The sequence below is a fragment of the Xyrauchen texanus genome, chromosome 48 (assembly GCF_025860055.1).
Source record: "Xyrauchen texanus isolate HMW12.3.18 chromosome 48, RBS_HiC_50CHRs, whole genome shotgun sequence".
NCBI lineage: Eukaryota > Metazoa > Chordata > Actinopteri > Cypriniformes > Catostomidae > Xyrauchen > Xyrauchen texanus.
The window spans coordinates 19412221-19425300 of record NC_068323.1 but is presented as its reverse complement, the minus strand read 5'-3'; the positions used below and the strand labels follow the sequence as shown (position 1 = coordinate 19425300).

The following is a 13080-nucleotide window of genomic DNA, read 5'->3' as shown; positions in this document are numbered from 1 at the left end:
GTTGCTTCCATTTTAGCAAGAGTGTGTGAAATGTACTCATCTATTTGATTATTTATTTATTTGTACCTGTAATATTATGTCTGCAGGCGACATACACATACAGCTGTAGGGTTTCACAGTGTCTCTTCACATCTCAACAAATAGCTTGCACCCACAGCTTTTGGCTTCTTATATCTCTGGTTGGCTCTTGATTAAAAATTCAGTTCCTGGTTTCTGGCTTTGTATAAAAATAAAAAAAATGACTGGCTGAAGAGGGCACTACGATATGCTGAAGGGGGCCACAATATGCAGAAAAGGACAATCACCCACACACACACTCCACTCAACAACTTTAGGGCCAGTTTCTATGTAAAATTCAGGGCCAATTTCTCTTCCCAGTCCACCCATGACTGTATCTATAGTCGTAAATACACATTGAAGGGTTTGACCCTCAGTTCAGTGTCAGCAGTGCCTCAGTGCTAGAGAGAATACTGTGTGACTCATTACAGCCTTTTCTACCATGAACATGTGGAACATGTAACATCCACACATTTATGCACAAGCTGTTCAGAGCATTAATTGGTTGTGGCCTTCATTCTCATCTGGATCAATAAAACAAAGCAAGAAGACACTCTGTCCTACATTCCCCAATGACCCCCCGACATAAAAATAAAGATTTGGAAAATACATGCAGACCATGTCGTTCCATAACAGGGGCTTTAGCCCATTCCAGATGTGCAGCTGGTCCCTGAAAAAACAAGGGCTGGTCCCCTCTTATCTTACACCAAAACATAAAGACTCATTCTGTCATTACTACGCACATGCAAATTAATTTACATCGGCCTCCATCAGAACAATGTAACATGCTGTACAATCTGTTCCTAAAAGTCCTAATTCAAATAGCAATTGCCTTGTGTGATCTAGAATGTAACAGCTGTGTTTTATGTTGGAGAACTTACTCAGTGGTCCATCCCAGAAGATGGCTAGATAGGAGGTTGTTGGAATAGAGAACAATGATTGATGGTCAAGTATAGAAGTTAATGATCATGAGCATATGCTGGAGATCTTTAAGGTCAATGTGCCTCTTATGGGTCAGTGAGGGAAATACACCACTGGAGGGTAAGATTGGATGGATGATGAATGGATGTCAGAAAGCAGGTGGGTATTATCCTCAGAGGATGGGAGAATTATAGTTTGTGGCTGGCTCAGCGGGGAATTTCAGAGGATTTTTCTGTTTTGAGGATGTAAACAGTCAAACGCACACACGTGCAATAAAACCATTGCAAATGGTAACAGAAATTTTCCCATGTATTGTCATCAATGATTGAACTCATTGGAATAAGAGAAAGTGAAACTAACTAGATTTGCATTCCCTATCAGCAAAATAATAGTGTAAATGTGAATTGTAATAATTCTGTACCTCTAGCGACACCAAAGCAAAACTAGAAATAATGATCAAATAGTTTTTAAAAATGTTTCCCAAACACTCCCCATCTGCCATTCTTTATATTTTCTTAAATTATAGGTAGCTCAGTGGTAAAGATGCTGGCTACCACACCTGTAGTTCACTAGCTCGCTAGTTTGAATACCAGGGTGTGCTGAGTGGCTCCATCCAGGTTGGCCCCGGTTGCCAAGGTGGGTAGAGTCACATGGGGTAACCTCCTCGTGGTCGCTATAATGTGGTTCGTTCTCGGTGGGGAGGGTGGTGAGTTGAGTGTGGATGCCGCGGTGGATGGCACGAAGCCTCCACACGAGGTATGTCTTCGTGGCAACGTGCTCAACAAGCCATGTGATAAGATGTGTGGGTTGACGGCCTTAGATGCAGATGCAACTATGAATTTTCCTCTGCCATCCGGATTGAGGCTAATCACTATGTGACCATGAGGACCTAAAAGCACATTGGGAATTGCGCATGCCAAATTGGGAGAAAAATGGGGAAAAATCCACAAAACAAAACAAAAAACCCAAACCAGAATTTTTACGGAATATCACTACTCTTTTGCCTTGCAAGAACTGTAGAAACTGTTCTGTGATCTACACAAAGTGGGCGACTTCTGCCAACCTTAGAGTCGGACACAAATTACTTGTCTTTGAAGTATATTTAGCATTTAAAAGGTTGTTCTGCACTCTATTTTCTAACAATACTTCTATGTACACATCTATATATATCACACAAGTGTGCAAACCTAAAGCCATTCTGAGAGTTAGAATAGATCGTTTGAATCAGAAATTACCCTTACATCTTAAACCAGCCTAAGCTGACTGGTCTTAGCTAGTTTAAGATGGTCACTCAACCAGGCAATCTGGTCTTCTGTTGGTATAGTTGGTTTTCCAGTCTGGCCAGATATCAAGTGCCAAAAAAACCTCTAAAACCAGCAAGAAGACAGGCCTGACCAGATCAGGAGACCGGCTAAGACCAGCAAACCATTTTAGGTTGGTTTAATCTAATTTGATATTATCATCTGTAGTTTCCTCAATAATATACTGCAAGTCATACTTTTATCAGAGCAAAACCAGCCTTAACTTAACATCCATTCAGAATAAAATTTAACAAGCTCAAACCTGAAGCATTATAGTAATATTGCCCATGTCAGCGATACCTGTGAGGAAGGCAATTCATCCTGACAGGTAGATTATGAAATGTCTCATTTATATAATCTGGCATATACAGTAAATATAGCTGGGGGGATGCTGGAGGGGAGGCTTTAAATGTTTGTTTCCTTTTTAGAAAAAGTCCATAGATCCATGTCATACTCCTCCAACTGATGCCATTTGCTCAAGGCTAGAAGACAAGGGCTGCATTGTAAAGTAGAGAATGATTTTCCCTTCTAAGAGGCTCAATTTGCAGGCCATGGAGAAGCGGTTATATAAGCCGAGATTTCTCTGACACACACACATTTACACAGTGCATAAAGTCCGCCATGTCTTTCCTGTAGTTTCAACACTCATCATCTTGATATGTAGCAGGTGCTTATTTGACTTAGAGGCCATGAAAAGTGTATCGTATCGTATGTGTGTGTGTTTCTATGGTGGTGTGGAGACTTTTATCCATCCAAAACAACTTGTCCAACCAGGTACTTGTTCTCTTCTCATTATTCCTAGAATCATAATATTTATACCCTCCCAATCCCTTCACTTTTGCAACATACAGTATATTCTATGTATTTATGGTGCGATGTTGCTTTAATGAACATGGAAAAGCAATCCTGTTGTGGCCTGCTGATAAAAAAAAGTAGATTTCCCTCCTGAAAAGATAAGCGTTGCTAGTCAGCATATGTTGAGATTTGGATGCTGGTCTCCAGCATGAAATACTGGTGTGCTGGTGTCCCAACCAGGCTTCTTTACTAGCTTAAGCCGCAGTAATTCCTTGGTCAACCAGCATCACTAGAAAGGCAATGCTAGTTGAGTTAACCAGACATGTTTACAGTAGCTGGCAATTATCCAATTATCCAGCCATTGCCTCATTCTGGTGTAAACTGGTCTTGGCTGGGTTTCCCGAAGCAGTAGGTAGAACATTAGTCATACGTTAGTAGAACTTAAGCACTATGTTTCCCAAAAGCATCTTTAGAATAGTAATACATAAAAAAGTTTTTAAATTATCAGGAGCCTCAAAACTTAACTCAAAGTCTTAAAGTCCATTAAACATATCTCTTATCTCAAAAACAAAGGAACATTTTCTAGGTTTGACAGTATTTCTACACTATTTTGGTGTAGAGTGGTAGTGGTGGTGTAGTGGGCTAAAGCACACAACTGTTAATCAGAAGGTCGCTGGTTCGATCCCCACAGCCACCACCATTGTGTCCTTGAGCAAGGCACTTAACTCCAGGTTGCTCCGGGGGGATTGTCCCTGTAATAAGTGCACTGTAAGTCACTTTGGGTAAAAGCTTCTGCCAAATGCATAAATGTAAATGTAAATTTTAATTTCCACACTAGTTTCGAGACTAAATCCTTGATATATTTGCAAGAGTTTTGGAATTAGTTCAGCACTTTTGGACATAAAATGATAATGCTTAATAACGAGCAATCTACATGCTGGTTTGGTAAACAGGTGTTATGCCATCGCAAGTTACCAAATTACTTTATTAAAGATGATCTCAAAAACATAAGCTGCAACTTTGGGTATTGGGAAACCCAGCCCTTTACAGTAGGGGTAAGTCATGGAAACTTTGGGCAGGCAGCTCCAAATACCCAATCATCTAAATTCTCTCACCTCATGAGCTGGGATTTTACTGGGATTAGTGGAGAATGACTTTACTAATCTTTAATTGGAGAGGTGTTGGCATACCATGGTTTAAAATGAAACATTTCAAAATGTTGCTTAGTTGAAATGTGAGCCACCAAGGAGCATAACCTTTTGAGGCTTGACCCTACGGAGGGTTAAGGGTCAACATTTTTTTCAGGTAAAAAAAACAAAGCAGTAATGACCTGATTCTGGTGTACAGAGTCTTCTCTAATTTGTCCAAACTTCAGTACCATCCAGTTCTGTCTTTTGAAGTAAGAATTTACAAGGCAATCACAGAGAAGCACAGAGTGGTACCAGCTGTAGAGACCATATTTATATTTGCAGCAGAGAAGACATTTGTAAAGTTAAAGAGCTTGCCAAAAACACTGCATGGCTTTTTGAGTTGATTCTGGCAACTCACTTGGCTGTAAAAAATGATGTTGGTAGAGCAAGCTGATCTAGACACAGTATTAAAAACCTTACAAGGGACATTTCAGTTGAGTCATAATGAGAAGTGATTTTCTAAATCTTTTCCTTTTTTTTCCTGTTTGTTGTGCGTACATTTCTTTTATAAAAATAACTTTTCTCAAAGCACGGGACGTTCTGGAGTTTGATTGCTCATTTTATGATACTCTGTGAAAATGATGTAGTGGGAGACACATGCTAGGTTGTAGTTGCATAATTTCTACCAAAACAAAACGCGGTGTGCGGCGTGATTCATGAATATGTCTTTGTTCACATCCTGTGGGACAGACGACGCTCACTGGAGCGAGTGCTACCCTTTTCACGTCGCATGTGGTGGCACGTGTTGGAAGTTTGTCATTAGAATCACTTTCCAATTTCTTCCCTGGAGGTAAGGCTGCTTGGCAGGGTTTGATGTTCTTCTAGACTAAACGTAATGTGCAATGGTTTGCAATGAGCATGTCACAGGGCACAGACAGACAAGTACTTTGTCTGCATGTGATGGAAGACAGATGACAGAGGGAAACTACTCTCCACCAGCATTTCCACAAGGGGCGCTGTTGCGGCATAAGCTTAAAACATGCAGGCAGTTTACAGAATCCACCAAAAAGCACTCCAGACAATCATTGATAGCTATATGTCCCAATATATGTGAAGCACACAATTCAATTTCACATTTGTTCGACTGAATAACTGAAAAAAGTTGGCACACTGTTGCTTCCAATACTTATATTATCAGGCATCAAGATTTGGTGACAAAATAATAATATGTAAAGCCGACAACAGTGTAAATAGGTCAGACTTACACAAGCTGTGAAAGAGAAAGGTTAATAAATCTGTATTAAGATGTAAAGAGCATTATAAGAGATGGTTGGCTCACTGGTTTCCCCCGTCTCTTTCCGCATTTATCCATCTTTTTCCTGAATGCTGAAGTTTTCCACGATTCAACGGTTTTCAATTAATGGTCTCCTGTGTTTTCACTTGCATCGGCATATGTACTTAGTGGGTAATGTGATGTTTAAAGAATTGCAATATAGACTATATAGTGCAGATCATTTTTTATTGAAAGTGCCTCACCTGAGTGTGTGGATGTCATGAAGCGAAGGTCCGAGGTACGTTGACATCATTAACTACTTTGGGTTTTTGTGACTGCCAACAATATCTTAAATGGTTTTATTTCTGTGACTGAATCGCTCGTTTTGGTAGCATCTCAAGACCAGAAACTGAAAACAGGCCATTAGAATCATCATGGCGCTGCCCAGTGGGTGCTCAGGAAAACTGTGGATATGCGTCCCATGTTGACAAATACAAGAAGTTTGTCGGGTGGGGATTCCCTTGAGCAGTCAGTTTGCTTTCCAAACGAGGGAGAGGGTCTCGCTCAATTGAATAGCCACTTATTCACAGGACAAATGGCATCCTGACACATTCATTTCGGTCAAAATACAGGACGTTGTTGAAAACACGAGACAGTCGAGACAGCTGGCAGCCTTACTTGCATATACATCTCAAATGTCTTTCATTGTGCTTTGCGTTCTTCTAAAATAATAAAGAATTTAATCTCAAACTTTGTTATTTTGTTAGGAATTATGTATTTCTTTAGTGAGTAACTTTGTAATAGGCACAATCTACTCTGCATTGAAGTTCTGATCATGGGTTATAGTGCAATAAAAATGGCTGACTATATAATTCATATCAAACAAACTCAGATTAGAATTACATTTGTTACTTACCGGCATTACTGCGATGCCCAATATAGTTGGCACTGCTCCATCATTCATTTTTGAATTCTAAACTTTACAGTATGTATTGTTTATTACAGTAACCTCTTATTTAATTCCTCATGACATGACCCCTTTAATCCATAATTGGAAGTGTTCAATAACAAGATGGTTACCAAAAATGGCAGCCACAATGAGAGGACCCACTCAGTGTAGAATAAAATAGCTTTTATAAGGTTACAGATTTGACTTATGAATACTGATATAAGTCTTCATCTTAGATTTTATTTGTTTCAAAATTACAATAAATTTTTTTAGGAGTAAGACCTTTAAATGAGGAAAAAAAAATAACGAGTGCACCTTTAATCTCTACGTTGAGTGCTTGCATGTCTGGCATCTACATTTCTAAAGCTCTGCAGCCCCATGCGCTCGATTTCCTTTGACTGCTCAACGTGACTTCAGATTTGAGTTGTGGAACATCATACACTTTGAGATTTCCTCTGTAGTCATGGGTAGTCAGCTCTAATTTATCATGCATGTTTGATATAATCTGACTAGATTTTCTAAGAACTCTTTAAACCCTGGCTGGCCTGAAAATCAGCAGCCTGGAGCCAACTATTGTCGACTACCGCCGACTAGCACAGATTTTATTGCACCTCCTTATGTACTCTGGTTGGCTGTCACCAAACCCATAAAAAAGCACACATAAGACCTGTAGGTGAAATAGGACCCCATCTTGGCGATGCATTGGCCAATCACTCACATCTGCACTTGTGTACTTGTATAAAGCTTGTTTCTGGCCTTGTTCCCTACTGTTGTGCTCTCTCTTTTACAGTCCTCTTGGAACCCATATTCCCTTTGTGTTCTCTGGGTAATGGGAGGTGTGCCCCAAGTCCATGTACTCGGTCCAAACAATTTGTTAGAGTACAATACACACTGTAGAGAACAGCACACACCCTCAGTTGCAGGGAATTTCCTTGATGGAAGAAAAAGTGAGTGAGTGAGAGAGACAAAAAGAGAGAGAGTGTGTGTAAAGAAGAGAGAAAATGAAAGCCATGCTCACCCCTGACAAGTGTGTGTATGTAGATCACTTTGGGTGGGTGTGATTGAGGCTTGCATCAGCAATCTCCTCCCTCCCCGGTCACTATACATCCTAGAGGACTCCTCACACTGTCTATCACTCAGCAGCTGCACATAGAGAGCTGAAGAAGTCCTGAACTAACACCAGAACCATCAGAAGAACCAGCAGCACCAGCATTCGTTTTGAAGTTGGGCAGCATCCTCTATTGACTGGAGCAGAGCACCATGACAGGCAACACTGTTCTCCACCTGAGCCTCTTACTGACGCTCACAGGAATTCTCCTCCTAGCATGCAGCTCCGCGCAGAGGGTCAGAGGCAAGTTCAGCACCACGTTGCTGCATGCTTGCAGTGTTATGCCTTGCAGTACAAGAGCACATATAGTACAAAGAAAGATTTTAGTTGCAGGTGTTAAGCATCAACTACAACAAGATACTAAGTTCAATAGTTCTGGTGTATTTAAGATTGTGAAGTGATGCAAAGAAATAGTTCAGGTGCATGGTGCTGCAGGTGCATGGTGCATTAGTTTGTATATTTAAGATTGTGGTGTGATGCAATGACATGCTGATTTGAAGTTCAGTTGGTACAACTGAGATGAAAGTTTAGAGCCTAGTTGTAGTTCAAGTTCTATTAACCTGTTGCATTTGCATTGCAAGGTGTGCTGGCTTCACATGCATCAGTTTTGTTTTCATTGATTTTCAAAAGAGAATATACAACACATTTCACACCTGCAGGTGCATTTGGGAGTGCATGTGCTGCTTGTTATAGAATAAAGCATGTATTGGGGCAATTATATACTGTATACAGTGTCTATTTATGATTATAGTTTGGGCAAAGCTAAACTATGCAAAGGAAAACATTTGGATGAATGGAACCTGAAAAGTGCTGGAAAATCAGGCATATGCAATTTGCTGAATCGTTACAGTGCTGGTGTATGAATCCAGAATTTACTTCAGAAACAAGCCAGAGACCTTAATTTCTGCCTTTGTGCTAGTTAGGCAAAGTGACAAATTTTATTTTGATTAACTAAAATTTCAAACACAGTCTTAGAACAATAGACCTGTAATGGTTACCTCATGGCACATGCAGCTGGCCAAAATCAATGTTTCTTTTGTGCAGTTAAGTGTGTAACATGCTAGAATCTGCACCGCAGCATGTGTGTGTATGTATATTCCATGAGGGAGTTTGATTGTGTGTGTTCTAATGTGTGTGTGTGTGTGTGTGTGTGTGTGCGCGCGCGTGTGTGCGCGAGCGTGCGTGCGTGTGCTGAAAACAGCAGTTGAATGTGTGTATACATTTGAGCTAACAAGAAAATGTATGTTGCCATGACATTTATAAACGTTACATTTGGGTTCTAGGACAATATCCAGTTTTCTTAACCTGAGTAGAATGTAATTCTGGTAAGCATAAGTAAATGAATGAACACTTAAATTTGCTGACTTCTTTATCCCTTTTTATTTAAAAATGTAAAGAAATCTATTTTATAGAACAATCTTGTACCAAGAAAGGTTTGTCCTAACATTGTGAGAACTTTTACCCAATACTAATGAATGTGTGTTCCTAACCTTTACATAACGTTAGTCAAAGTTGTTGGAACATTTCCTATTGAGTGGGCAACACCATATCTTTGCAAGATCTCATACTCCTAGCATCTCTGTGCTCAGATTAGCTACAACATTAGAAATACAAGCTCTCGGCTCGCTATAAGCATTCTGTTCATCAGCTATTAAAAACCACCTCCATCTCCGGAGGGGAGAATGTCTGCTTTGGCTCAGTGCCCACTCTCCTGTACTGGCATCACTCAGCACAGCTAGTCAATCAGCCCAGCAGCATTCTGTGTTTATATTTTAATGGCCAGCTCCGTTTCTTTACAGATGCTTGCTGGATAAAAGGCAGACAGAGAGTTCAAATTAACGGGAGTGGTTGTGTTTAACAAGTCCGAAGAAATACCCCGTTTTTGTGCATTAGACATGTTGAAAACGAATCATTTCGTGAATTTGATTTGATAATTGACCCAATAGAGGGAAAATTTTGTCTGAGGTGTCTGCTTTCCCACCTGGCTCAGACGAAGCTTATACTTGTTACAGTACTTTCAGATGCTGTGGACAAACATGGCTCAACAAAAAATGTACAGGCAGCTGTATTGTCAATGCAAGCACTGGAAGTCGAAAATGCACACCAGATTACTGAATCCATACACTAGCTAAAAGAAAAATGTGTTCTTGGTAGAGCATAGCATTAGCAATGCAAAGGTCATGTGTTTGAGTTACAAAGAGTATCTTGGATGCACTGTAATTTGCTTTGGATTAACGTGTCTGTCAATCCTGCTGGAAAAAAAAATCCCTGCTAAAACTAACAAAAGCTGGTTAGATGGTCTTAGCTGGTCTCCCAGCTTGGTTACCTGGTTTTAAAATGGTTTGATGCTCTATTTAGCTGGACCGCCTGGGAGATTAACATGCCGACCAGCAAAACCAACTGAGCACCAATTTGGCCAGGCTGGGAGATAAACTAAGATTGGCTGGTTTAAGATGGGGTAAATTAGAGAAAGGCATAAATGAAATGTAAGGAATGCATTGGGGATGAGTATCCTTGAGAGAGTTTGGGACACCTTGGATACTGTGTTAGGTTGCTACTAGGTGAGTGCTACTAAAACAAGTTTATATTAATGCATGTCTGGATGAGCACCTCAGAGTTGTCAGAACAAGACAGAATGGATGAAAGGATTTGGGGGGGTGAAGGGGAGAGGAGAGCAGCTATTGAGTGCAGAGATCCATTCTGTTGTAAATGTGCCTGGAAGGTGAATGATTTGCTGAAGTCTGGGAAAATGGTAGATTTAAACACCTTCTGGGCCCTCAGGTGATTCACTTATTATGAAGTTTAGTGCCATTTTTAAATCATCTTCATGAATATTTGGGTCACAATGTGGTGCAAAAGAGCTAGTTTATTCCAAGTAAAGTGCTCTATTAACTAAAAATGAATTCAAATTACTTTAAGTTGTATATTGAAAGACCTGAACATGAAGACTTATGAAAAAAAGAGCACTTATTTTCAAAATAAATCACTTAATATGATAAATTGAACAAATTCAGATTTAGCGAGTACCTTGCATAAAGTGGCCTCAGTCCAAATGGATTGCTGTGAATCAAACAGACCCTTCGAAAAATCAGTTTTTTTTTATTTATTATGTTTTAAGTGGAACAAGTACCAGACGAAGCACAGTACAATAAAACCGAACCATATTCATGCAAATGCTAAAAAAAGTATTGTATCTTACAGAATACTCCTTGGGGCAGGGCTTTGGATGTGGGTTGATCAGCCTCGGTCTGGAAATCATTCAACTCAAGCGCCAGAAAATAACACGCATACTTATACTTGTCAGTGGTGTCAAATGAGATATTCCAACCCCCTTGTGCTTTCCCCATATCCGTGTCTTTGGCCCACCCTCTGCGATTCTAGTCTTTTAGGGCACTGCATCAAATCTCTGTGTTCGAAAAACACAGGAAAGAATAATTGTTGTTGTATGGATACATGTGACCGGAAACAAATCTTTCTAAATAATTTTAGGGGAGCAAAATACCATTAATTGCTCAAATTATAGCACGTTTCCACCTGTAATTGTATTTACTTTAAAAGTGAAGTGTGCAACGTGACTTGGCTGACCACTTATAAGCAGTTGATCTGTTGGATACTCTGAGGGATAGGAAGTGTTTTTCTCTCGAAGCAGAGATGTGATATCCAGTTTTGGATTGTTGACTTTGTAAAAGGCATGATTATGTCCTCAGGTACAACTTCTAGAGCAAATTTTGGTCAATGCTAATAATGAATGCTGGAGATATTCTATTATTTTACATAACAGTTTATAATGTTCCACCTGTGGATTACATTGTACTGCTGAGTGGCCATGACTGTAGATTTTTCTTTTTATATTAAATGAAAACTATATACTGTAGGTAAAGTTTGTCTTGACAGACTATGATATTGGCTTGACAAAGCCTTGTCTGAAAGATTCTATAGATGGATGGATGTATGAATGGGCAAAGGCAAGAGATAGAGAGCAGAAAATTGCCTTGTATGTTTGTTTACATTTAAATGGTTTGACATTTGAAGATTGAATTCAACATTCCATTGGCTCATTTGAACAAAGACAAAAGAGACAAAGCTATTTTTAGACAGTAAGAGTTTAGATTCACCAAAATGTTTGCTCGTTTGAAATATTTTCAGATTTTTCATCATCCGCTATGAGAAAACCATTCGTATGATCAGTTCTAGTACCCGAGTCAGAATAGACTGAAGGACTGTGCCAAGATTTGTGGATGTAGTTTGTAAGCTCCAGGACGAGTTACATTGAGAAGTTTTGGTCTTTGTTTATGTGTTTTGAAAAATCCCTAAACCATTCTGTAGGAAAAACAGTATCTTAGCCTTGCAAGTCAAAATATATATAACCCAAAAAACACAACGGAGTATTTACAAAGTCAGAAAATTCATGGATTTTCCATTGCCTACAAATATTCCATGATGTTCTTGAAAAATATTCCCTCTTTTGTTTTCTCGCCTTTGACCATAGAGGCCAAACAACAGTTCAGTCCTTCTCCACTGGCATTGTAAAACTCTTGTAATTCCAACATGACTTTTCTATGACTCTTGTCAGATGTTAAAGAATCACATTTTGGGAATAGAACACATCCCTCAGCTGGAACATTTAAAAGCTCTGTGGTGACTAGCTGGTGAGCACAGGTAAATCATTCATACCACTCAACCACAAGAATCATGCCCACCACATGACTCAGAGCCTTGGCCCAGTCTAAAACAACACTGACACACTTTAGAAATAAAAAAATACATTTGAAAGAATAATTAAAGAAACAAGACTGCACGTGCCCTTTAATTAAAGTCAATCAAAGTGATAAAGTAAATATCTGTTTAATATTAGCGAAGACCTCAAACAGAGGTCACCTACCAAGTGCTTTGTATACCATCCACTGAGGAGTTAATTTTACAACAGTCTCCATAACTCTGAAGTATGCCCTTTTTCCCATGTACAAATCCAGCAGCTTCTTTGACCACACACAATTCCTCTTGTTTGTTTAACTGATTCAAAAGATTAAGAAGCCATGGATGAGAAGAGTTACTGTATTAGCCTGTAGAATTTCCAATCCTCTGTTTTCATTGTAGGACCAGTTGTGTTTTAAGATGATGCTCCATCGTGACTTTGACAGATGATGCTAATAAGCCAAAACTATCAAGCTTGTAATTATTTTTATATGTTGGATAAACACACCTTTTTCCAAAAGCCCACAATGAGCCAGTTGAAATCAGTTTAAGGATGACTTTCCATGGCCTCTTTAACCCAGTGTAATCGTTAAACACTTTTTATTGATAGCAAGGTGTAAGTGGAAAAATCTGATGGCTTTTTGGATTTAGAGTAGATCTGAAACGGAGTCGGGACATTTTCCATGCTGAAAATTAGTCTTTGAAATGACAGTGAAAGACTTTGCTGGTATTAAAGGAGGTAATGTATAATGAATTGCTTGGCCCAGAATTAGAGAGGTAATGAACCGATCACTTTAAATGTGACGTTTGATATGCGACTGTGTCAGATTCTCAAAATCATACAAACCCTC

General features: G+C 39.4%; 1 protein-coding gene across 4 annotated transcripts in view; it reads left to right on the top strand.

Annotated features, from left to right (window-relative positions):
* The first annotated feature begins 7542 nt into the window (after positions 1-7542).
* The window catches only part of LOC127639617 (target of Nesh-SH3-like), a 29988-nt gene continuing 24450 nt past the window's right edge, over positions 7543-13080 (top strand). For all 4 annotated transcript variants that reach the window (XM_052121730.1, XM_052121729.1, XM_052121728.1 and 1 more), the window contains exon 1: positions 7543-7777. In XM_052121730.1, the coding sequence (XP_051977690.1) occupies positions 7687-7777 (91 nt within the window). In that variant the 5' untranslated portion in view covers positions 7543-7686. The remainder of the gene's footprint in view (positions 7778-13080) is intronic.